The 26,058-nt window shown below is 33.7% G+C and overlaps 3 protein-coding genes across 3 annotated transcripts; 1 reads left to right on the top strand and 2 right to left on the bottom strand.

Moving 5' to 3' along the window:
- Positions 1 to 33: 33 nt before the first annotated feature.
- On the bottom strand, positions 34 to 12,710 carry HELRODRAFT_77249 (hypothetical protein; the record flags this gene model as incomplete). Its single annotated transcript, XM_009016718.1, has 28 exons — positions 34 to 174; positions 468 to 514; positions 932 to 1,035; positions 1,326 to 1,429; positions 1,507 to 1,614; positions 1,767 to 1,846; positions 2,078 to 2,204; positions 2,437 to 2,655; positions 3,020 to 3,202; positions 3,564 to 3,682; positions 5,839 to 5,930; positions 6,375 to 6,542; positions 6,631 to 6,717; positions 6,943 to 7,041; positions 7,201 to 7,277; positions 7,563 to 7,736; positions 7,820 to 7,873; positions 8,007 to 8,144; positions 8,360 to 8,437; positions 8,590 to 8,787; positions 8,906 to 9,014; positions 9,445 to 9,514; positions 9,599 to 9,738; positions 11,123 to 11,261; positions 11,335 to 11,503; positions 11,724 to 11,856; positions 12,037 to 12,160; positions 12,548 to 12,710. 28 exons carry the CDS (start codon positions 12,708 to 12,710, stop codon positions 34 to 36), a joined length of 3,444 nt encoding a protein of 1,147 aa, XP_009014966.1.
- A 2,302-nt stretch (positions 12,711 to 15,012) lies between these two features.
- Positions 15,013 to 15,834, bottom strand: HELRODRAFT_125752 (hypothetical protein; the record flags this gene model as incomplete). The annotated part of the gene is made up of 3 exons (XM_009016717.1): positions 15,013 to 15,252; positions 15,447 to 15,637; positions 15,765 to 15,834. Coding segments are annotated over 3 exons (501 nt in total), but the record flags the coding sequence as incomplete, so codon positions are not given.
- A 3,051-nt stretch (positions 15,835 to 18,885) lies between these two features.
- HELRODRAFT_170896 (hypothetical protein) lies at positions 18,886 to 20,130 on the top strand (the record flags this gene model as incomplete). The annotated part of the gene is made up of 1 exon (XM_009016716.1): positions 18,886 to 20,130. One exon carries the CDS (start codon positions 18,886 to 18,888, stop codon positions 20,128 to 20,130), a length of 1,245 nt encoding a protein of 414 aa, XP_009014964.1.
- Positions 20,131 to 26,058: the final 5,928 nt, after the last annotated feature.

Raw genomic sequence — 26,058 nt, 5'->3', positions numbered from 1 at the left:
TATGAAGTCTGGCTGAGTGAAGGCGCGCAACGTTCATTCCCTAATCGGTCTGATATACATTGGCAACTGCGGGTGGTTGTGTGTTATGAACTTGGCCAGTTTCTCTTTGGTCATCTTGTCGAGGCCCGACTCCTGGAATTTCTTCGAAAGCAACTTTTTATCTTTCTCCATCATCTATGATTAATGGATTAATAGATTTCGATTTCGTTAATCATTTTTCTCGTATTTGTAGGTATCAAATTTTATAGCGCACAAATAATATATTAATTTAGATTAACTGAATATTGCTAAAAATCAGTGTAACGATGCGTAACAGAGCCTATCGGCAATGTCCCACTTTTTCATTTGTTAATCATTCATTTGTTAGACAAGAGTAAAATGATTGAAGGTATGGAAATACACCGAACAGAATTATATTTTAAAGACACAATTAGCAAAATTATAAATCAAAAATGAACGTAATTTACCAGAAAATTGTCGTCCATTACTCTCTCGATAAATTCGTTCAAAGTTTCTGACTTGCCCGAATCGGTGATCTGAGAAATCGTGCAAAAATGGTTGAGATGATTGATTCAATGGTTGATTGAAGTTGTCAATGGTTGACAAAGGTTACTGATGCTGGTTGGGTGAAGTTTTCTGTGCATAATTGGTTGAGGATGTGATATGAAACGTAGATCAAAATTGTAGTCGTCGCATGTGAATGGTTAATTAAAGATGATACAAAGAAATACAACAGACTATTGAAATCTCAAAGAGCCAAAATTGTCTGTGGCTGTTTGCAAAACTGATTGAAATTGTGGGTAGATGAGTGAAATAAAAGGGCGGTGATGTGATAAAGGGCCGGTTATTTGAGACCGTTCTGTAGAAAAAGCTTGTAAATGAAGCTCGTCATTGTCATAACATGAGAAAGAAACACAGCAAGCACACCTACTACGTACGTCTATGTATTGATTCACTATGACTTCCCTGACTTCCTCTCGCAGTAATGGGAATCGATCGTGATATAACAGCATTGCCCAAGGCTGGCTGAAGTAACTGTTGTCCAATTATTGATATTTATTTGTGGTACATTCATGTTTACGTTAATTCATCTTTTTCATTTCTTTGTTTATATAATCGTTTCGTTCTTCATTTGTTTGTTGAGTTATTCGTTCATTTAATTGCTCATTCAGTCGTTCATTTGTTTGTCCACTCATTTACACAACCAATTATAATTATTTATAATAATGAATATTTATAAAAATTTATCAAACTTTGTTGCGGTCACTATTTTAAAATACAATTCAGTGATTATAAAAGCTTCAAAAAAAAAAAAACAAGTTGACCTGTAGAGATCAGTGATGAGTCCTTCGAACCATCTGCCCAGCAAGTTGTTCAGGAAGCGATGGTGCAGTCCATACAAGCAGATCAGGTTGTCTGCTTTTATTTCCTAAATTATTTATTCAAGCTAACGGTCTGTTGTGCAATATTTTAGGCATTTAAGTAGACAAAACGATGAAAACGTACCTTTCTCGTGAAGCAAGTGATGGTCTGAACGAGTTTGTGGCAGTTAACGTGCAACCTGAAGTACCCAATCTGCTTGTCGTCCACTGATCCTGATAGTAATTCGTAGCCCTGATGAATGACGATTGAAATAAAATTACCAAACTTAAACTTATTACTATTGAATTTTTTAAACTAATTAACAACAGCCATATTACTCAATCAATTTAATACGAACAATATTTTTAAAAATCCAGAGAAGTGAATGAGGAGTGGCGACTAACGTGGTCCGGACTTTTTACTTCCACTTTCATGGGCTGCTGACGTTGTTGCGGCTTGTGGATGTGCAAGTAGTTGTACATGCCTGTTGTTGGATAAGTGCGTTTTGTTGCGTGCGTGTGTGTGTGTGTGTGTATGTGTGTGTTTTTATACTTACAAAAATTTTATTATTATCAAAGTGATTTTATACACTCCGTCATTGTAACTTACACGACAACCAACGCAGACCAAATAAAAAAACGCTTACGATTTTGTGCTAACAAAACTAATTACTAATTTACCAAAAGGAAATGTTTAAAAAAAATGGAAGGCAGACCCGGCAGGACCCCGCTTTGAACTTTGGGCCATGTGAACTCGGGAATGAGTTTGACGGCGTCGTTATACGGTGTCGTTGACTCAAAATTCTGGTTCGGATCGAAGATGGGCATCATAGTTGAGGCCAACTGATCGTCATTTGTATAATTTGAGTCAGTTATAAATGATTTTACTTGAACATTGTTTTTTAGATTTTTCGAATTTTAAATAATAATTAGTACTACTGCATCGTTCGAACATACTACAATCGTTAGAACTGTCGTCAATTTATTAAATTACCTAACCACGATTTGCTAATTGATCAGCCAGCCAGTCAACTAACAAACCAGTCTGCCAATAAAAATGTAAAAAAACCCTCACGCGATATCCAACTTCTTTGGCATTGTAGTTACTATGCGTCCAGTCCTCGCTGTAGTACATTCGCTGGTACTTGGTCAGCGGTCCGGCTGCTCTGATGGAAGGATCGTTTGTTCTAAAGTTGGCATCAATGACCATACGGCGATCGAAAACGAGACTTGAGCAGTTGATGGCCTCGAATGCATTGTAATCCACGCCACGATAGTTGAACAGTACCAATGCCTACAGATCATCCACGTGTGTTTTAACATTTTTATAGATTTTTTTTATTAACGTGTGTTCTTTGTTTTTCTTTTCAGTTTCATTATTTATTTAAATTAAAAAAATATATTTTTGTATTTGTATTTTATGTCTCTTTGTATTTTTATCTTTCTACAGAATGGAAATTTCATTTCATATTATTATTTCAATACCGCTGTTGTTTCAAAACTGACACGAGGAAGAAATAATAGATGAGAAATGAAAAGATTGACAGACGAATTCACGCGATGAGAGTGAATGCGCCAAAAGTACATGTATAAAGAGAGGTGAAATATATGAAAGATTAAGAAAAGATAGGTCAATGAACGAATAAATGAATAACTACCTTACAATTGACATCATAACTTTGACCTTTGCCGTCTTTGAAGGTCACTCTGTTCAGACTGAGTTTGGTTCTGCCGGTGTTCCACTTTGTGATGGTGACATCCCTCCAGACTGTCAGTCCAAGTATGGAGTTCAACGTCCTCATCATTTTGCAATCGATGTCCGCATTGTTGAAGCACGTGATCTAATGATGGCGGTCGTTAGGGTGATGCCGTTGATCACGATGATGATGTTCATAGTGATGAAAATGGTGACAATAGTGATGATGAAGATGATGATGTTCATAGTGATGATGATGACGATGACGTCATGGCAATGATGACGATAGTTGTCAGTTGTCATGGTGTGATGCTATGATGATGACGATGAAGTTTTCAGACATTGAAAAACGTTGTCTGCTTACACATACGGTTACAAAACAACATAAAAACAAAATTAAACACTTGCATCAAGGCCAATCATAATTAAGCACCCAAATAAATAATTTAAAAATAAAAATAATTGATTGACAAGAAATTAAATGGAGAAATAATCCCACCCAACACTACCTCATCTTCATTGGGAGAGATAGCGAAGACAATTTGTGAGGGTTTCAGACCGACGCATAACAATCCATTTATGCAACAGTAGGCATCCAACGTGTTTCCGTGCACCACCAAGCGGTCTTTAATTATTATTATTTTATAATTATTATTTTATAATTATTATTTATATTATTATTATTACTATTCATATTATTATTATTATTATTATTACAGGTGTTCTACAGGGTGACCCCGGTTCTCCTTTACTATTTAACCTTTGTTTCAACCCATTAATGAAAATATTAGAAGCGAAAGAATTTCAACAATGTGGATATATATGGGGACCTACAGCCAAACTAAAATCCAGAGGTTGGCTTCAATTTGCTGACGATTCAGCAATCATCTCAAGCAGTTCAGAAGGAGCCCAGAAACTAATCGATCTTAATCAAGCCTGGTGTAAATGGACAGGTATGAAGTTAAGAATAGATAAATGCTGTACGTTTGGGATGCGAAAGCTCGATGGCAAATATGAACAATTTTTGCCTCAGTTAACAATCGACGATGCAACAATTCCCCAGATCAAAATGAACGATCACTTTACGTACTTAGGAGTCATTTACGACTTTGAAGGTAAGAACACTAAAGAAAAAGATGATTTGTACAATAAAGTCAGAGTTATGCTGCAAAAGATTGGTAGACTAGATACGACAGTTCAATGGAAGCTTGAAATTCTTAGACGCTTCGTTCCTTCTCAATTATCATTTGAACTCCGTGCCTACAATATATCACTGACTTGGATTGAAAACACTCTGGACCGTCTCGTGACAGAAACGGTAAGAGAATGGTTATCTCTACCTATCAGCAGTTGTATCGCTGAAATGATTTCACTGCCATATAAAATTGGAGGTCTCAACATAAAAGCGTTCAAGCAGCACGCCGAACTACTAAGAATGAGACTCCGCTGGTGCTTCAAACTAAACTCCAACGAAGAAATAAGAACACTTTGGAGTGAATCTTGCAAGGCGTACAGAAATATTGACAACCTTATTCCAGAATGCAACGAATTGAAACCGGCTATGAAGGCCTTAAAACAACAACAGTACGAAGCGTATTTCAACCATGTTTCGCTGCTGCAATGCCAAGGCATCCTTGTAAATTCAATAAGAGAGCACATCAACGGTTCCGAAATTGTCCGATGGTCCAAGTCAACAATAAAACTATCTGAGGTCTTATATAAATTCACTAGAAAATACCTCATCCAACAGCTACCCACAAACGCTAACCTTTTTAGATGGGGTAAATCAACCAACGCGTTATGCTCGCTTTGTAATGAAAAACAAACGAATAAACACGTCCTGTCAAATTGTGGCTCAGCCTCAGCATTGAGTAGATATACGAATCGCCACAACAAAATTCTCACATTGATAATCGATAATATCAGGGCAAGCGCAAGGCCGGGTATTGAGATTTTTGCAGATTTAGAAAAAGAAATGGTACAGCCAATATCGAATCTATTCAAATCGTTGAGACCTGACATCGCTGTCCTCAGCAAAGATACCATTGAAGTACTCGAGCTGACCGTTTGCCATGAAACAAACTTCATGAAATCTAAACAATATAAACTTAATACATATATAAACAATTTAAAAGATAACATTTTAAACGATTTTAAACATTTCAATATTTTAATAAACACTTTCGAAATTTCACCCATAGGTTTTTACAATCCATTCAATCTGTCTTTTATTAATGTTAAATGGACTGATCAATTTAGATATAGCTTAATTAATAATGTAATCTCATCATCATATGCCATATATTGCGATAGAAATAATGCGTGAACATTATGTAATTTTTATACTACTTTATCATCACTATACTCATTTTTGAATGACGAGCAGCGATGACTAGCCATATCTTTTTAACAATTAACTGTATTTATTTATTTGTATATTTTATTTTGCTTGTCTATTTATTTGATTATTTTGATTTTACTTGGCTTTGATAATAAAAGAGTTCACATCAATATCGCAATCTTACACACACACACACACACACACACACAAATATATATAAATAAATAGCGGACAACGTTTTTCAATATCTAAAATTACGTCACACACCAACACACACACACATATAAACATCGCATACATTTATCGCAAACAAACACACACACACAAAACGCACATACACAATTATATATTTATACGATTTAGTTGTCATCATAGTTGCTAATTCAGTAAAAAGTAAATTTGATTTGAAAAGAACTATTGAAAAAGAAAATCGTAGAAACCATCTTTCTCGAGGAAGTTTTCATTGAGGAAACATATAAGTTTGTCGGCGTCTGAAGGATCGTTGATTGTGAAGATGGCACGAGGCATGTGTCTACAGATGATAATGAAGAAGAAGATGATGATGAAGATGACGATGATGATGAGGACGATGATAACTACGATTGTGATGATGACTATGTCGGTGATGAGGGCTATTATAGCGATGATGTGGATGACGATGATGCTAACAATGACAACGACGATGATGAAATTGTTAAGAATAATTGCTGTAGGGTCTTAAGAATAATGATGATAAGTCAACAATACTCACGGTAAAATCAACAAAATTAAATCAGTAATGAAATAGAAATGACGATGATGACGTTGAAACAAAAATGAGACATCCTTCAAAATGCAACGAAACCCAGCATATACCAAACACAAAATCAAAACATAAACTACGTATAAACAACGCATAAACAACACAAACTCCAAACATAACCAACACAAAAACAGTTTGCGAACACAACAACAGCAATCTACAACACGAACGAACCCTAAAAACTGCCTGCCAGGTGGCGTGTTGATATGAGCTGATGATTTGGCAACACCTGCTGGGTCCATTTCAATGGGGCATGTGACGAGGTACTGTGTGCCCGTGCATAAAATCAAGTAGTCGTAGGGCACGTAAGTCCTGTGGTTCACCGTCAACATCTTGTTTTGTCTGGAAAAGAAAATAATTATATAAACATAAAGAAATTAAAAGAGCTGAACAAAGCAAACATAATAATGGTAGGCCTCCGCTGACCAACCTGTTGATAGCGGTCATCTTGCCATACACAACGTTCACCCAGATTTTTAAGCCCATTTTTGAGAAAGATGACCAATTGTAGCAGTTACTGTAAACGTATGAATCGTTTAAAATAAATTATTTCGGCAACTCATTTCATTTTCATAAGAAACAAATGTTTCAATTCAATTATATCCCCAAGAATCAAAGATTGAACTTTCAATAATACACGGCTCAAATAAGATTGTAATGCAATGCAGATAACATTCAATTGAACTGTTCAGTAAGTTTCAGCACACAATAAGCTACTTCAGCCATCACCATCGCCACAAACTTGTAAGCCATGAGGAGGAGTCTAAAGTTGGCCGGGGTTCGCTCCCCCGGCAGACCATTCGGTGATACGATGGTCAAGTTGTTGAACCGCAAGTAAGGTCTGCGTGTGCGTAAGAGTTGACAACAAGTCAATTGTGTTAAGTCTCAAACAAGTTTAGCTAAATTTGATTTTCAATGCATGCGTTTCGTTTGTAAAAAGATTTTCGTTCACACAAAAATGACACTAGTCAAGTTAAAATAGGAAAAAAGAAATGTTCACGTGAAAACGAGAGATTCGAGGAAGGCAATGGCAGTATCTGAAGCGCCGACGACAACGATTCTTGCATTTATTGTGGTCTAGAGCAAATTTATTTAGTCTAATTAATAATAGTAATAATTATAATATTGTTTATAAATTTCATATGAGTTTTTGTCTTAGACGAGTAGAAACACAATGAAGTCATTACGTGTTGCTTTTCAGATCAAAAAGTGTTATCAACTTTATGTAATGGACTAACATTAAACGGTTAAGGATTAAAATTAATCAGTAAAATAATTACACAGTTAAGACGACAGTATTCAAATAATAAAAACAAAAAAATGAAATAATTAGAAAATGAAGTACGAGAATAAAGGACGAACTCTTCTCTCCAACACGAGTTTTCGATTGACGTGCAGTATTGCAAATGGTTGTTTTTCGCAGGTGATCTTCTTTGAGGGAGCGTTGCTGCTCAGAAGTTCGAAGTCGTACTGGATCTGTCTTCGCGCCTTGATAGGGATCAAGTCCTTGATTACTGTCGATATTGACGTCATCGACTCGCCCTGTCGAGGATTGTGTCATTTCGAAATCAGCGGTGGAAATGTTTTAAAATGTCAAAAAAAATTAACCAGTGACTAACGTTGTTGTAGAAATAATAGTAGAAGCAGGTCTTATTTGCCTGGCGCATTAACTCCTGAGATTGTGACAGTGGTTTATGAATTACATTTTTTAGATAGTGAAAGTGCAACTATATCAAACCTTGAAGTAAAATTATTAAAGACCGGAAATTGTAAAAAAAAGAACATAAATAAAAAAACGAGACGTACTCTGAGAAAATAATTTGAGTAATGATTGAAAATAGGATTAAGTATGAAATGCATGAGTTGTGCGTGACCTCCCCTCCTGTGTTGGTGGTAGTAGATGAAGCTTTCCAACTCGTAATGCGAACAAATGTACTCCAAATTCTGAAAATGTTTCAATTTTTCCATGCAACTAACATTTATCACAAAAATTGACTACGTCACCACAAGTTGGTAATAATATAAGCAGAAAATAATGAGGCGGTCCTATGCATCCAGCAAAATTCTGAGTGGCACAAAGTCGTGTACAATGCATTCCCACCCAATTACTGCGTTAGTATAGAAATTAATTTAATAAATTTTGAAAATCCAAAAAACACCTCTTCCTTCCTTAATATGGCAAACCCTATGACCTGCTGCTCGACTTCAGCTACGAACACTGACATTTCGTTGCGTTCCTAGGTACAAGTAGGTACGATACAACACGTAGGTACGATACAATACGGTAATGATAAAACATTGTTAACAGCACTCATTTCAATAAAAAAAAGTAAATACACTAGAAAAAGTAGAGGAATAAATAAATGAAACAAATAATGAAAATCGAGACCTCATCAACCCCGTAGTTAACAAACTGCTCGAGATCACTCAGCATCTCATGGCAGTTCTTCAGGTTGACGACCATCTGTTCGATGGGCTCCTTATCCTGAGCCACGTACTGACGGATTATCAGGGAGTCCAAGATGCCAGCCGAGCAGAAAACGTACAACTCGTGTGGGATGTGCTTCGTCAGTAGTGGAGTTACTCTCTTGTTGAATGGATGGATGAATAATTTAATAAATGATTTAATGAATAAAACTGAAATATAATAAAACGTAATTTAATTGACCGGCATTCCAGATCTTAACTCCAAATGGATCACTTACGGAGAACCTCTGGAGAAGTGAGAACTCTGGTACGAGGTGTGGGACTGATATGATGCAGTACTTCACGTGTGGAAACATTTCGAATATTTTCAAGAGGAAGTCGCATGATCTTTGGTGAAAATTTGCTTTTATTTAAAAAAATTAGACTCTGGCATAGGCAGAATCTGTTACATTATAATCAGTAAATCCATTAAACTTGCTAAAATAATAAATTGAAATTAATAAAAAATTGGTAAATGCTACATGCACGTAATACTCTGGATTTATTTATATTTGTGTGATTATTTCATTCTATTCGTTTCCTTTTATTTATGTATTTTAATTTTTACTGCTTACGTTTGGAATGGAATCGAGATAAGATAAGCGTTTAATAAATTGATAAATTTTTTGTACATATGCATATATTTCTGTGTTTATTTTCATTGTCTAAATCTGTCAAACTAGAAACTAAATTCGGGAAGTAGATAAAATTTTCCGATGTTCCTATCAATTACTTTCAGAAAATTCATTTTTTTTAAAACAAAATATTAGTCAAAAACCTTTGCGAAAATTTCGGATCAATAGCAAACAGTTCTATACAGACACAGGAATGCTTTCCATAAAAAGTTCCTAATGAAATCAATTAATTCCATTGAGCATGTTCGTGGAATGAAAATTTGAGAACGTGCGTGAATGGTGTGAGGTGAGGTGAACCTTTAAAATGTGCCTTCTGAGAAAGCATGGAGAACAAGTAGAGTGACGTGTTGTTCTGCGTCATCTTCATGTCGGTCGTGTTTTCAAATTTGGAAAGAGCCAGGTTGCTCTTTTGACTGTCAATAGCGGCTGAAATTGCACTACTCTTCAATTTGGACATTATTGGGGCCTGCGTTCAAAAATAATAAAATAATGCTCATTCGGTGATAGATAAGAACAAACGATTCAGAAAATTTTTTTCAAAATATTTTCTTCAATTATATTACAGTTCTCATGCATGTTTCATACATAATATTGCATTCCCTCTTATATAATCATCACCAACTATCGAATTACATTTTGAATATTGATTTTTAGTTACAATTACAGTTACAATTACAGTTTATTATTATTGTTATCATCATTATTATTATCCTTTGTGGTGTCTACAAAATTTTATAGCAAAATAATAAAAAAAAGTACTTTATCATTATTTTTTTTAACAGCAAGGATAATTGTAAGAGTAATAAAACGTAAACTCATCGAAGAAACAGCAACCGAAACCTTTCTCAAACGATAACTAACAGCGTATTCACCGAATTGGTACAGTGTGAATGGCAGGTCGGCGTAATTAAAAAATTTCGAAGTCGTCAACATGTTGGAATGCAGATCAGCATAGATCAAGTGCCCGTCCTCCTCTGGTACGTTGGTTGTCTGGGTCTCATTTTCAAGCGCGTCTGTATAGGTACATACATACATACATGCATGCACACATACATACATACATACATACATACATACATACATACATACATACATACATACATACATACATACATACATACATTCATACATACATACATACATACATACATACAAACACACATGCATAGATGCATACATACATGCATACACCATACATACACACATACATAATATATGATTTTATCCATTTATACTACCGAATTTTCAATATTTTTCATCAACTTCGTTTAAAAAAAATTTCAATAATAAAGCAGACCTAAATCATCCGGCTGATCGGAGCATTCAGACATTCTGCTAGCTATGGATCCTTTCCTAAGGAACAATTCGTTCAACTGACTCGTTCTTCCTAAGAAAATTAATAATAGTGATTTCTGAACTCATTATAATAAATGAACAATTACAATTTTGAAAGTCCGGAGTCGGAAACAGATTTTTTCCGGCTCCGGAAAATGTTATTAATTTGGAAAAAAATTTTTGAACTTTTTTTAAGATAGTGTTTTTTGAAAAATTAATGTGCGTAGCGATTGGTAATTTATCTTTAATACAGAAAATAAATGATAAATAATAGCAACAAAATTATTTAGTTTTTGTTAGTTTTAAAACATAAAAAAATATTATTTTACGAAAAAAACAATTAACATTGACTGATTTAAGTGCTTTTAAAAGTATTTTTTTTCAGTAGCGATGAAAATGGTAAAATTATGATCCAAATTTGAAAAACATTTTTTAGTATGTTTTAAAACATAAAAATATAGTAATTTTATTTAGAAAAACAATTACATTGACTGATTCTCAATGTTTATTGAAGTATTTACTATTTGCTGTAAACTATAAAGAGAACTTATAATGCAAAATTTAGAAATTTTTTCTGGGAGTCGGAACACGGAGTTGAAATTTTTTGAGGGGCCGGAGTCGGAGTCTGATATATCTCACCCGACTCCGACAGTCTGATATCTAACTGGGAAAACTGAATGCATTCGTTTGGATGAAACTGTAGGCAGACTGATTATTCTGATCGAAATCATTAGGATTTCTGTTGTAAAAAACATCATCTGGATGAGGTTCCCTTAGTTCGTTGAAGGATGTCAGTTCAAAATATTTCGTCACCTCAGGGTCGAAGTTTGCATTGACGGACATGAATCCAACCGCAACGCCCTCCACCTGCCACGATCAAATTAGAAAGTTTTTGGACGTTGTTGGCTTTGTAGATGTTTTCTGGGATTGATGGTGCGTCAGTAAATTCAGAAATTTTATGTTTAAAAATTATTTTCAGAGGACATGAATGAGGCTGTATAAACACACATAGAATAATAATAAACACAATGACAGCAATAAAAAAAATAATAAAATAAACTCGGTAACAAAAAATGATGGTAATAACATCGGCTACAATGCACTTCATGGTTTCAGATTGCATCTTCACGAACTCCGCAATGAAATATTCTCCAAATGTTTTCCTCAAAGTGCTACTCCTTTCATTGAAGAGTGGGATGAGGTCGTCGTTGTCTTCCACTCTGTTATTCGTCATCGTTTGTTTGCAATGTTTTCTTTTTAATGCAGTTTCCTACTTTCACATTTTTGAAGCTTTAATAACAGAACTAAGTAAAGGTAAATTTTATAGCAAAAAAAGATATGATACCGAAATGTGCTCAATGATGAATTAATGAGCATTACAAAGTTAGCAGAAACCTCACCTGGCTTCTCTGACGTGCAACAACTTTGCATGTTGCTCCCTCACAGCCACGAATCCTCGCCACTTCTCACGATTGGTGTTGAAATTGCATGCTAGTGGATGGAAGACCGTTATCAGAGGTTCGTCTGGAAGAACATTTTATTCCAGTTAAAAGTAAGTAACTCGTTATACCTTAAAAAATTGACTAAAAGAGAACAGGTTGTACGTAAATATACGTTCGTCTAAAAACATATTTGGAAAGATGATGACACGTTGCAGCGGGCCTGGCAGCATACTGTGAATTTTAGTGTAAACATGTTTGTGGCTCATAGATGGTGAACGACACTACTTATATGCCATATATAACAATTCTTGTAGGCCGGGAAAGTTTCACCAGTGTACCAGACAATAGCCTCATGTGTGTGTGTGCGTGAGCATGTCTTCATCTAACTAATCGGGTATCTAACATATTTAAAGCTTATCATTTTTACTGATAAACCTCATGCAAGCAATAACAAGCAACTGCTACTTACTGAGAGGTATTCCAGGGGAGCAGATGAGGAAGCAGTTCTGGAGATCGGGAATGTCGTTGAAGAGGACACGCATGGCGAGCCTCGCACAATCGATATCACAACAGGGCAGGGCCGCAAAACAAATGAGGAAGAGAGAGTTGAAGTAGTTAGCCGAGCCGTCCATCTCGAAATTTTCACCCATCCACCCCAGGTAACTATGAAAAAATTACTATCTATTATCTTTCTGTTGATGGCCATTATAAAATAAATCATTTGGTAGGTGCTGTTGAACTTTATTAAAATTTACTGTAAACAATTAAGTTTCAAATTATTTTTGGTTCACTACAACATTTATGTTATGTTATCTTATGTTTAGTAAACTTAACGACCACTCAGACTCAACTAATCAGAGATAACAACTTCTACATGTAGTCAAATTTCGCAAACAACACTAACTTAAAATCTGAATCATAGTTGTAAGGAATGTGAGATGAGTCGGAAAACCCAGCATACGCAAGAATCCTTTCATCTTTGTCAGTCACTGTCACCGACAGCAAGCATTTTTCCCTTTGCAAAACAATAAGAAAAACATTTCACCAAACACCATCTAAGTAAATTCTAATTAATTACTAACTACTAATTAACTACTAATTAACTACAAAGTACAAACTACTAATTAACTACTAACTACTTATTAAATACTTAACGAAAGTAGAATTTTACATCAAGCTCTTAATGTTGACGATTCCAAAGACATTCAGGGTGTCGTCATTGAGTAAAGCATTTATCTCCGAGGCATCACTTGCCTCTGATCTCCTAACGAGAAGACGTCCTAGATAATTATCGCTGGTGCAAACTTGGTCCTCTGAACTTTTTTCTTCGAATTTAAATAAAAAAAAACCCGAATTAAAATCTTATTTCGAAAATTATTTCAATTGTAAAACAATTTTAAATATTAATAGATAATAATATAATAATAATAATCAAGAGAAGTTTAAATTTGATAAATCAACAACAACTAACTCGACATGTTTGCACTTTGTTTCTATAGCAACAAATATCAACCAAAGAATTCAATGAAAACTGTCTTACATGTATAAAGACACAGACAGACAGACAGACCGATAGACACAGACAGACAGATACACAGGCAGACACACACACAAACAAAATATAAATTGACACATACACATAACGCATGACATGCACATGCTATGCAATCAACGCACAATCACCAAGGGGACTCAACTTCACTACAGCAATGCTAAACACCCAACTAAACAATTCTTCCAGGAAATGAAATGATACAAAAGATAAAAATGAGTAAAAAAAAATTAAGTAATGTGTAAAATGGTAAATTATGCAATACAGGAAAATAAAGAGAATAACAAAAACATAAATTAACTTAATTATATTTCAATAAATTAGCAGGACATTGCAATAACTTTTTTGACGTCATCATCATCACACATGTGAATAAATCATACAGATACGTCGTCATCATCACCATCATATTTTCGTTGTTATCATTAAAAAATAAAGAAATATGATATGAATAAGTCTTATTAACATAAAAAATTGAAATAATGTATTATTCTTTCCCCATCTCGCATTACAAACTTCATTCCAAAAAGTCAATTTTAATAATAATGTCTTTTAACATTTCTGCACATAAATGTTTTAACGCTACTTACATCGTCATCATCCAATTACGGTTGGGGGTGGATCCAGGGATGACCGCATGCCCCCCACAAAACCAAAAAATAATGATGATTCTATGTAAATCATTTTACGTCACAGTGTTATGTTAGTGATAGAGAAAAATTAAAAAAAAAAACTAATAAATCAATAACTCACTACTTACCAAGAAAACCAGGCAAAAAAGATAATGATCTAATTTAAAATAATGATTCTGTATCACTGAAGTAACAATAGTTTAGGTTTTTTCTTAAGCAAGTAAACACGAGAATCAGTAAATATAAATTTCGCCTCAAAATAAGTACATGAGATGATGTTAATCTGAGATTGAAACAGATATTTTCAACCAACACTTTAAAACGGTGTAACATTCAATTTACATTACACATACATACTTAGGCTCTTATCTAATACTTTAATTAAACTTTATAAAAATAAAGCCAGTCGCATTAAAAATAAATAAAAATAGATATGATTAACATAATCCGCAAATGAAATAATTAAATTATTAATAATTACATAAATTAATTAGCGATTAAAATCTAAAAAGGTCTTCAATGTACAAATCAGTAAGTGATCAAAATGAAATATCATAAAATTGAAACAATGCAAACAAATTATGAAACAAATTCTAGTAAAAAATCTAACAGCCAATATGGATAAAACTATTTAAAAATTATGCAATAAAAACAAAACATTCAAACAAATTATTTTGCTTTGCTATCTTCCCTTTCATTACCATCAACCAGTGTTTGACCATCATCATCTGAATATTTAACAGAGGCATAGTACGAATCAAAGGATAACACCACAATGCTATCATACAACACTCGAAATCTGCATGGGATTATATAAAAATTTATCAGCTGGCTGAGTGGACCAAATGTCCATTCCGCCAGCAGCAGTTGACCACTTTTTTCTTTTAAGCTTTTCATTCCTTCCTCCAATGTACCACCTTCTAACAAATTCAGCAGGCCAAGATAAAAAACAACTGCTATAGGGCACATTATGACTTGATCTGCAAATACCTTGAAAGTATTTCACGCAAAATATATTTAAAAATATAAATCAGTGTGATGGTTTAAAAAAAATAAAAAATTTATTAATTAGTAATTAATTGGAAAAAATATTATTTTTGAAATTTAATAATTTTAAATAAGTTTTTTTAAATATAAAGTAATTTTTTGAAAAGATGTGGATTACTAAAATGAAAAGAGAACACCTTTTTGATAACCGAAGAGGATGAGGTACCAGGCAATTTCCTATCGAGAAAGAGGTACCAGAAATGGTAAGCGGCACCTAGGATGCTGCCCTGAGCACACTGATTTCTGAAACGTGACCACGACCATTTGTAGTCGTCTACATTTTTCTTTCTTGGGATACCGACATTCTGATTGATGGAATCCCCAACAGCTGTTAATTTTTTCAATTTCATTTTAAAAATAAGTGAAAACGATAGAAATTTTCATTAATATTTTTGCATTTTTTTCTAAATCAAGAATAAATAAATCTAAAAAAAGCCTGAAACAACATTGCCAACCTCCAGTTAAGAATCCGATGGACGTGTTGGTGACCAGCAAATACCGCGGAGAAAACAAGGTCTGAGAAAGTTTGCTAACAGTGTTACGCAACAAAATTGAAAAATTTCGAATCATTTACTATTTAGAGTTCAGTGTCAGTTAGGCTGGAGTTAAGCAATCAATCAATTTATTACTTATTTAACTTATTTTACAGTTACATCATCATAACGCCCCTCGATTTATTCTCAATTAACTTTTAGCTTAGAAACATATGTTTTTTGTTTACAAATATTTGTATAAAAAGATTAATAAGAAGGTTGGTACAAATTAAAATGATTTAACAAGATTTTAGCCTTAGTTTTATTGATAAAGGTATGGTTTTTTTAGATGAAAAATATGTTTTTTGTCGATGGCCGCCATTATCCTGAAAGAATAAGGCACAAGAAAGAAGAAGTTATTAGTATAGTTCTTAGAACACAAAAGCTTTAAATATTATTTCATTTAAGCTTAAGGAATTTAATGTGACACAAACTGACAGAGAATACAGTCACAAACACTGAACCGTATAGAAATCACTCTCCTTTATCTTTTTTAATGAGGTCATTAAAAAATTTGAACGACGATATTTGAAATGACGCCTAGGTTTGAAATCTGTAAAAATTCTAAATTCTAAAAAACTTCACTTCTATCTTTACACGGTTATTAACAACTTCTTAATAAATACAATTTATTTCTAATTACTACTTTAACGCTGGACGCTGGCGAGGCATTGTGGTAAAGTTGTGGAACACAACATCAATAAATCTTGCGTGTATTCTACGTGACGCGAGTTTATTATACATTAAAAAATCTGAGCGTACAATAATATATAAGGGTCTTTGTATAAATATGTGTCATATGTGTGTGTGTGTGTGTTGTGTGTGTGTGGCTCTCTCTCTCTCTCTCTCTCTGTATGTGTCAGTATATGTATGTGCTATGCAATGCATCTAATGAAAGGTACAAAGCATGTTACTATGTATGGTGTACTGTACCAACATTTACTCATGCTACCTCGGCGTATATATTAGCATGCGTCGTATACATCTTCAAGTGTTCATGTCGTCTTTCAAAGCACAACAACCACAACAGCCACAACAATAATAATAATGATGATAATAAATAGGAGTCTTGGACTATCATCACTATTGTACTGACGATTGTAGGACTGCTCTCATACATACATGCCCCTATTGCTTCTCACATAATGTTAACTTTCATTACCATATTTCCATGTACGATGCTGGCTTGATATATCCGCTCGTAAAAAATGCTATCGAGGACTTTAATTTTAATTTGATGGAGAAGTTTTTGAAGTTGTCTCTCCGATTTGTTTATTGAGTCATAAAAAAATGTTGCATGGTTCGTGAACAATTGATTGAAGGGTAGAATATTTATTTCCACGAATTTTTAGATTTTTTAACTTCGTCCTGTCAACTGGATATTTCAAAACCAATTTGACGTGAAAGGTTAACAATGTTTTTCAATTAAAAATTTTGTAAAAAATTTCAAAATAGTGACCATAAAAAAAACACAATTTAAATTTGTTTTCATTCAATCAAGTATAATTTTAACCAGAGTTTTGAATTTTTTAACATTGTTGCGTGCATTCAAATTTCATTTCAACGCTTTAAAAAAATTCATTCTAACTTTCCTTAATTGATTAAAACACTTCCATTCATTCATTCATTCAACGTGAACGATTTGAATGCAGTCATATCTTGCAATACATACAACCGTGTAGCTGCCTACATTGCTCTGACTAGCAAAAATAACTCTAAATTCTTGTTAGAGTTTTCTTTGTCATTGTTGTTAACAAACACCTTTTGGCAGAGAAAGAAAAAGTAGCGTAAAAAACGCGAGGGGACAGGTTTATGGCAAAGCAAATCTATTTATGCAAATGTGTCCTAAGTAGAGTAAGAAAGACTGGCTCCTCACAGCTGGAATTTTTTCTTGTTCTGTTGTCATTGTTGTCGTGGTTGTTGTTGGGTTAGGAGGAGGAGGGGGTGTTTGTTTGTGGTGATTGATATGTGTTTCTACCTAATACAAAATTATTAAAAAAAGTACAAGCAGATTTATTAGCGATCGTTGAATTTTTATGAAGTTATCATTCAAGTTGACATTTGAATTGTTGTTAATCTGCAGCTCAGTTTCGAAAAAATTTATAGAATTCCGCGTACTTTTATAGCATGTATAGGTTATAGGTGCTAAGTAGGTTTTCTGAGAAGTTATATTCATATTGTACCTAGCGTTCAACTGCTCTTTATTATTTTTTCAGTTTGTTTAGTCTATTTTTTTAAACTTATTAAACATCCAATAAAAATAATTAGCTCTGATGTTATTTTTTTTATTATGGTTATTTTTTGAAAATATCACCAAACCGACCTACCGACATAAATAAACAATTTGGAAGGAGAAAAACATAATTAATTTCCCTCACTGTCGAAGGAGAAGCATTAATGCAGATGTGATGATGGAAGACGACTGCAAATAAATGCCTTCCATCATTCATTGTTAGCGGCCTCCATCCATTCCATCCAACTCTACATGGCGAGAAGCACCTCATTAGCTGGAGCACACACGTCTGACACTGCATGCCGCCTGTTTCATCCATGGATTTATATATTATATATCCATCGCCCGTCATCCTTTAATTTAACGTTAACTACTGCATGCTATTCCTTGCTTCAAAAATTATGGACACTGCCACAAAATATTACTTTGTATACAATGTACTCGTTGAGTAATTTTTCATTTTTTGATGTTTTGCGCTTGTGGAAAGCAAATTAACGCAAAAATGAAAATTTAACTTTTGAAAATTTTTCATTATTATTGTTTCAAAATATCACATTAACAGATTATTAACATGCCAATTTTTTAGACTAAACTAAAGAAGAAAAATGAAGGAAAGAAACGAACAAACCGTTCCAGCAAATATTTCGTTGCCACGTGCGCAAAAGAAATGTGGACAATAAAGTTCACCTTCTAACAAAAAATGACTTTGTCGTCGTAATAAAGTAAAGAAAATAAATTTTTGAATCTCCATATTTTCAAAATTTATAAATTCCTTAGCTCCATTAAAATTACGACAAGCCAACGTTAAAAATGGATCGCCTTTTCAAGTCAGTTTTGAGCATCCGCGAAATAAAGTTTCGCATGGATGATGATTACGTGGATCGGCTCAGTCGACAGTACAGCGTCATTATACTCATCTGCTTCGGCTTCCTGGTCAGTACGAAACAATTCGTCGGCAAGCCAATAAACTGTTGGTGTCCTGCAGAGTTCAAGCCGAGTCATCGAGATTACACGGATGCAGTCTGTTGGGTGAGCAACACGTACTACCTCCCAATTGATGACATCATACAGAAAGATCATCTGGAAACGCAGAAGAACCGGCAGCTGATCAGTTACTACCAGTGGGTTCCTCTCATACTCATCTTTCAGGCTCTCCTCGCGTTTGTTCCCTGCCTTCTCTGGCGATTCGTCAATAAGAGGTCGGGAGTGAACATGGCTGCCATCATGGACGCGTCCAGACATTGTTCGCAAGCACATTATTTAGAAATTCGCGAAAAAGCTATCAGGTATATTGTCAACCAAATGGATCGCTACTTGCTCGCCCAGAGAGAGTACAGAACTGGCTGCATGGTCAGAATAAAACACGTCATCGCCAAGTTTTGTTGTTTTGTTGGCGGTAAATTGTACGGAAATTATCTCATATCATGTTACATGATCATCAAAGTTTTATATCTAGCCAACGCACTAGGCCAGTTGTTTCTTCTTGAGACCTTCCTCAAGATAAACTTCCATTTGTACGGCGTGCACGTGCTGGAGAGATTAATCAAAGGAGAGGATTGGAGTCATTCTGAAAGGTTCCCGAGAGTTACTCTCTGCGAGTTTGAAATTCGTCACCAGTCACGAATCCACAGTTACATCGTTCAGTGCGCTCTGACGATAAATTTATTCAACGAAAAACTCTTCATCTTCATATGGTTTTGGTACGTTTTTCTTGCGTTTATGACGGCGGTTAACTTTTTACGGTGGTTGTTTCGATCTCTCTACTGGCCGGGACACGTTCAGTATTTGCGCAAACAGTTGCGAGCATTCGACGCCACGCAACGAGAAGCAGGAATTCTGGCTAAATTCGCCGAAAACTATCTCCGTCGGGATGGAATGTTCATCGTTCGACTCATCGGCATTAACATGGGCGAGGTGGTGGCAGGGGAGGTGATCTGTGGTCTCTGGAACAACTACAGTCTCGAGAGGAGGTCCATCGCCGAGAAACCAGGTCGCAAGACCATCAGCAAGACAGGAAGGACAGGTACGGGCGGGCACAAGATGGAGGTCGTCTGAACTGAAACAGTTGGTTTCCTTTGTTTTATTTTCGTTGATTTTTCAATTCAATCTATTAAATTTGTTTCAATTATCATTATTATTATTTTAGATGTCGGTTTTGTTTTTTATGCATTTTGAATTCGCGGAAAGTAAAATTATTTGTTTTACACTAAATTAAATTGTTGTCGCTAAAATTGTTATCCTGAAGGTTGTGGCTACCACGTTGTAAAATTTTTAAAAAAATTTAACGGTTCATTTTTATTGTATCAAAAAGATTGTTATGAATAAAAAATCTACTTTGATTGAGTTGATTGAATGAATGTTGTTGTTGCTATCACGTACATAAATGTATATTTTGTTATAAAATGCATGTCTTGTTTCACACACACACACACACACACACACACATATATATATATATATATGATATATATATATGATATATATATATGATATATATGTATATATATATACTTGTGTGTAATTATAAAATAAACGTTGTTTTATATGAGCACCTCACGTACATTCACTCACATAACTCAACTCATGCGGAAGGATTCTACATCAGACAACATTTTCTATCTGTCTGTGTGGAGGAACACAGATTTATATAAAATAATTTGCAATCGTTAAAAACTGTCAAACGAAATTCTAAGCTGATTTTAAACTGATTCTAAACTATAATTCTAAATCCGAATTTAATTTGACTATTCAAGGTGAAAAAATGTTTTCACCGAAGACTTATCGATCTTCCATCTATGAAAAGATTTTAGTAAACGAATATTTTGTTATAAAGTGCGAAGCCATGACTTATTGATTTTAAACATACCACTTGAAATATAAATCGTGAAAATATAATTGCATCATCCCAGACTGAATGTTAAATCCGTTCATTAGGGTTTTTTTTTAAATGTTTCCAAATCATCTCTTCAGTTTCTTCCATGAAGAATAGATGCATTGAAAGTAGTGATGAAATAGAGAGAGAGAGAGAAAGAAAAAAAGAAAGAGAAACAGAAACAGAGAGAGGACGGTAATTTTATACAGCAAATTGTACTCATCTTAAAAATTTTTTTTATCCCTCTTTGTTATGATTAAACGCTGCAAGAGATTTAAAAATAAAAATTTGGATGCAAGCGACTTTCAACAAACTTGTCGTCGAGTTATCTATCTACGCTACATATTGAGTCGTTTGAAAACCTTGTAAAAATATTGTAACTTATTTTGTTCTTTACGTATTTATTGGCATATATTTATGTAGAAATTTTAGTACATGTGTACATATACACACACCACACACACACACACATACACACGCACACACACACACACACATAAATACACATATATACGTACACATGTATATCTCCTTCACAAACAATTAAATGTGTGTGCTGTAAATACAAGTGTGTTTGACATCGTAAATAATGAGTGGATCAAACATTGGAAAAAAAACCACTTTTACCATTAAATGTTCGTGATGTAGTTTGTCGCATGTTGCAATGCCAACATATGTGTATTATACAACTCTGTATATTCTACGTGCGGGTATATATATTTTTTATTACGTATATGTATGTAAGTATGTGTTTATTTGTTTGTTTGTTTATTTGTTTGTATGCGTTTATATTGATTTATTTGTAATGATTGATATAGATATTTTTAGCGGAGTTTTGATTCATTTGTCACTTACGTGAAAAATGAACGATGCGAAGCTTTATAGATTGATGTCAAATAAAAATTTACTATAGGTTTACTTGCATAAGTTTCATACGCAATTGCAAGAAATACACGTCTACTTTGTTTATATCAATGTATCACACACACACACACAAACACACACATATAAACACACTCACACACATACACACACACGTATATATATATATATATTAATTAATTTATTTATTTCATTAATTTATTTATGTTAGTAATTATATTAATATAATATTTAAGACTGTTTTTTTAACAGTATGACATGTACTTGTAGTAAGATGACCGTTTGTATTATACACAAAAGTTTACATATTTATAAAATTTTGTATACATACATACATACATACATACATACATACATACATACATACACACACACCTCACACACACACACACACACACATTTAATTTTTATTATATAATTATTTAATTAGCCCAGTATTTATTGAAGAATTTTTATTAGCTTGAAACGTTTTTATAATTGATATTGATTTATTGTATATATTTATATTTGCATACAATTGTATGTAGATACGTATATAAAGAATGTTTTTATATGAACATATTAAATTGCAAAATGTTACATTCTTATTAGTAACATGGCATTAATTATTACATTTATAAACCACGTTTTAATAGCACTCCATTAAGTTAAATTACATTAAATTACAATAGATTTGGTTACGTTACGTAACCTTAAATTAACTTACCTTTTAATTGTAAAGTGGTACATAAGTAAAAACTTTGTAGTATGACACAACGTTGCATCACATGACGTCACTTAGTTATACGTCCGGTAAAAAAGAATTTCATCACAATGGGATGGGATAAATCTGTGAAAAAAAATTGTATCGCTTTTAATTTCATTCTATATTTATATTGTTTACATTACATTAATTGGTCATGAAGGTCTCATGGCATCAAATCGCATTTCGTAATATTACAAAACATCAAAAGACATTATAATTCATCTATAAATAATCTGTGCTTTTTTCTTCCCTACCGAAAACGATTAATCACCGCCAGTACGTCATTTGCATCCAATCACATCAATAACATCATATGACAACGCATCAATAACGTCACATATATCTTATTATTTATAGTATCGCTTACATCAAATTACTATATTTACGTTACGACAACTAAGTCATATAGCATCGTCAACTATAGCACGTAACATCTGTTGAGTCCCATAAAATTACATGAATTACATCAATCACATTACATAGCATCAATTAAATTACGTGGCATTAGCCATGTTACATACATAACATAATTTATAACAATGATTACATTAATATAACATGGATCGCATTACATTAAATTGTAGGTATCACATTTAATAACTTAAAATCGGTTACATCAATTTATCAAACGTCGTTGATTTAATTCGGTGCATCGCATTATTTATAACATCAATTACATCACATGACATCAATTACATCACAAACACACACACACACTAAACATCAATTATGTCGCACGTGACGTAACGTATGACGTTTGCTAAACGTTTTGAAATTGTACAGCACCGCGAAATGTCCTCTGGGTGGATTTGTATGTATGTATGTATGTGTGTGTGTGCGTTTGTGTATGTATGTATGTATGTATGTATGTGTGTTTGTATGTGTGTTCGTTCATTTTGACGGATGGTCGCTTGCCTCTCAAGGATTATTTATTACTATTATTTATTATTATTATTGTTATTTTTTTTATTTATATTTATAAACGAAGCTGTTTTAACCAAGGGCATGTATGTCCTATTAACGCTTTAAATTATACAATTATGGTTATTTTATTGCAACATGATTTTAAGCAAACGTTTTTTTCATTAACTTACTGCAGAAACATTTTTTGTTGTTTAGACATGAAAAAATGTTTAGTTTAAATGTTTGTTTAACAAAAATTAATGGTTTATTAATCGTCTTATTGTTGGTTGTAGTTGCGGCCATTAACATTGTATGTTGTTTTAAATGGTAGTAAAATATATTGTTGTCACAATGCAATGCGACTTATAACAAGATGCAACCTAACTCATGTAACTAATGTAACAAGATGTAACTTAATGTAATTTAATGTAACTCACTGTAACGCGGCTTAACTTGAAATTAATGCAATGCTATGATACTTAACGTTAATGTAATGTAACGTAACTAAGCTTAATGTCACGTTAATGCAATGAAACGTAATGCGACCTAGTAAAGATTCTTACAGTTTTTGTTCCTACCGCACACACACACTGTACACGCAAATATATAAAACTTCACTGAATCGCAGCAAACATAACAATAATAATAATTATTATAATTATTATTATTGTTATTGTTACTTTTATTAATAGTAATAATAATTTGTTATTATTATTTTCATTATTGCAAATTTTCTTACTTATTTTGATAGTTTTATCACATGTGCGCGTCACACGCACACACGCGCACACACACTTATGACATTAATTTCCTATTAGAAAATGTATTGACGAATGTTCTGTACAAATACACAAGCAGAAAAACACATATACACACATGCATACACTTACAAACACACACACATCTGTAATAGATACGTACATAAATAAATGCAAGCTACAAACTCGCATACACAAAGTAACATGTGCAAGCGAAGTTTTTATCATAACTGCTATTAAAAAAGCGACCAAACAATATTGACAATTTGTTGGATTTTTTACAACACTCGTTTTGTTCTAACATGTAGGTGACGACACGTTGTGATAACGGGAATATATTTTTAACAGCATCTTTACTGGCATATGGAAACATCTGCAAATGCACACGTATGAAAACACGTACATTTTTGAATGTGTGTGTGCGTGTGCGTGCGTGTGTGTGATGTGTATGTGTACGTGTGTGTGGTGTGCATGTGTGCGTGTGTGTGATGTGTATGTGTGTTTCTCACAGAAGTTCACGAAGCAAACGGTCTAATGCATCATAATCCAAGATGGCAAATTGTATCCCACATAGTAACTTGATCGAGTTCGTTACTAAGGGATGCAATGTTTGACGAGAATAAGTAGTTGGTTTGTTGGTTGGTTAATTGGTTGGTTGGTTGATTGGATGGCTGGCTGGTTGTTTGTTCAGTTCATGTAAATACATACATTTTTATATTGTAAGTGATTGTAGTGTTTTGTATGTTGTGTTTGCAACGATATGTGATGTTATTTTTTGTTTGTAGGATAGGCTGATAATTGATGTCATTTCCAAACATAATACATTGATGTCATTATGTCATTTGACTTAACGTGACGTGATTTGCTGTTATGAATACCACGTGTTAATGCAATACAGAGTGTTTTACGCTGATGAAATATTTAATTTAAGTTTAGATTAAACATTTTTTTCGCAGCCGGCCGGTCTCAAGATAGCAGCAAACCATTCTGCTTGTGCATATCGTATTCAAGTATCGCGATAATCTTTAAGTACGCTCATTCACTCTGTTTTATTATCAACACATTCACCCATACATGTATCTAATTCATTTGTTAATGTCACATTCACTCACACGTACATAGTAATGACATCCGCAGATATATAAACGTATGTACCGTTCAGTTGTTAGTATTGTATATTTCATTAAGAATTTTGTCTATACATATAACTACTCTAAGTTTGTCTATACATCGAGGTACTAATCTAAACACTCTGAATCAATACTCGTCTTCAAAATTTTTTACAAATTTTCATCACGATGTTGTTGTACTAATCATTAACTAGATGACTGTAGAGATGTTTCATTCCACACGATCATGCTGGTCGAGCTGATTCCTGCTTAGCAAAAGTTTGTGCTCTGGCTTGCCTGAGTTTGGTCGGCAATGAATGGCGATCCTGTTGCGGGCATATATCTCACGTTAATTACCAGTTCTCGCATCGGTGGCAGAGTGTTCATGAGACATGCAACTATCTCATGCAACTGTCTCATGCGACCGTCTCATCCATGAATTCGTACGACGTCGTCTATTTTAATTTTATTTCAAATCGTTAAATTTTTGTTTTGTGTCTTTGTTTGGTTGTTATCTGTTTGTGTTGGAATAATAAATTTGTGGGTATTTGTGGTTGAATGGTGACAACACGTCAAGATATTTTATATAAATTGATATGCATCCGTATGTAATTACGAATACTTTTTGTAACCTAGTCCACCATAATAACAATTGATGTCATATTCGTTCAGTTTACAAGCATATTGATGACATGAGGTTGCAAATGTATACTG

The sequence above is a fragment of the Helobdella robusta genome, assembly GCF_000326865.2.
Source record: "Helobdella robusta unplaced genomic scaffold HELROscaffold_19, whole genome shotgun sequence".
Classification (NCBI taxonomy): domain Eukaryota; kingdom Metazoa; phylum Annelida; class Clitellata; order Rhynchobdellida; family Glossiphoniidae; genus Helobdella; species Helobdella robusta.
Note: the sequence above shows the minus strand (reverse complement) of the source record. Positions and strands in the feature narration are given on the sequence as shown.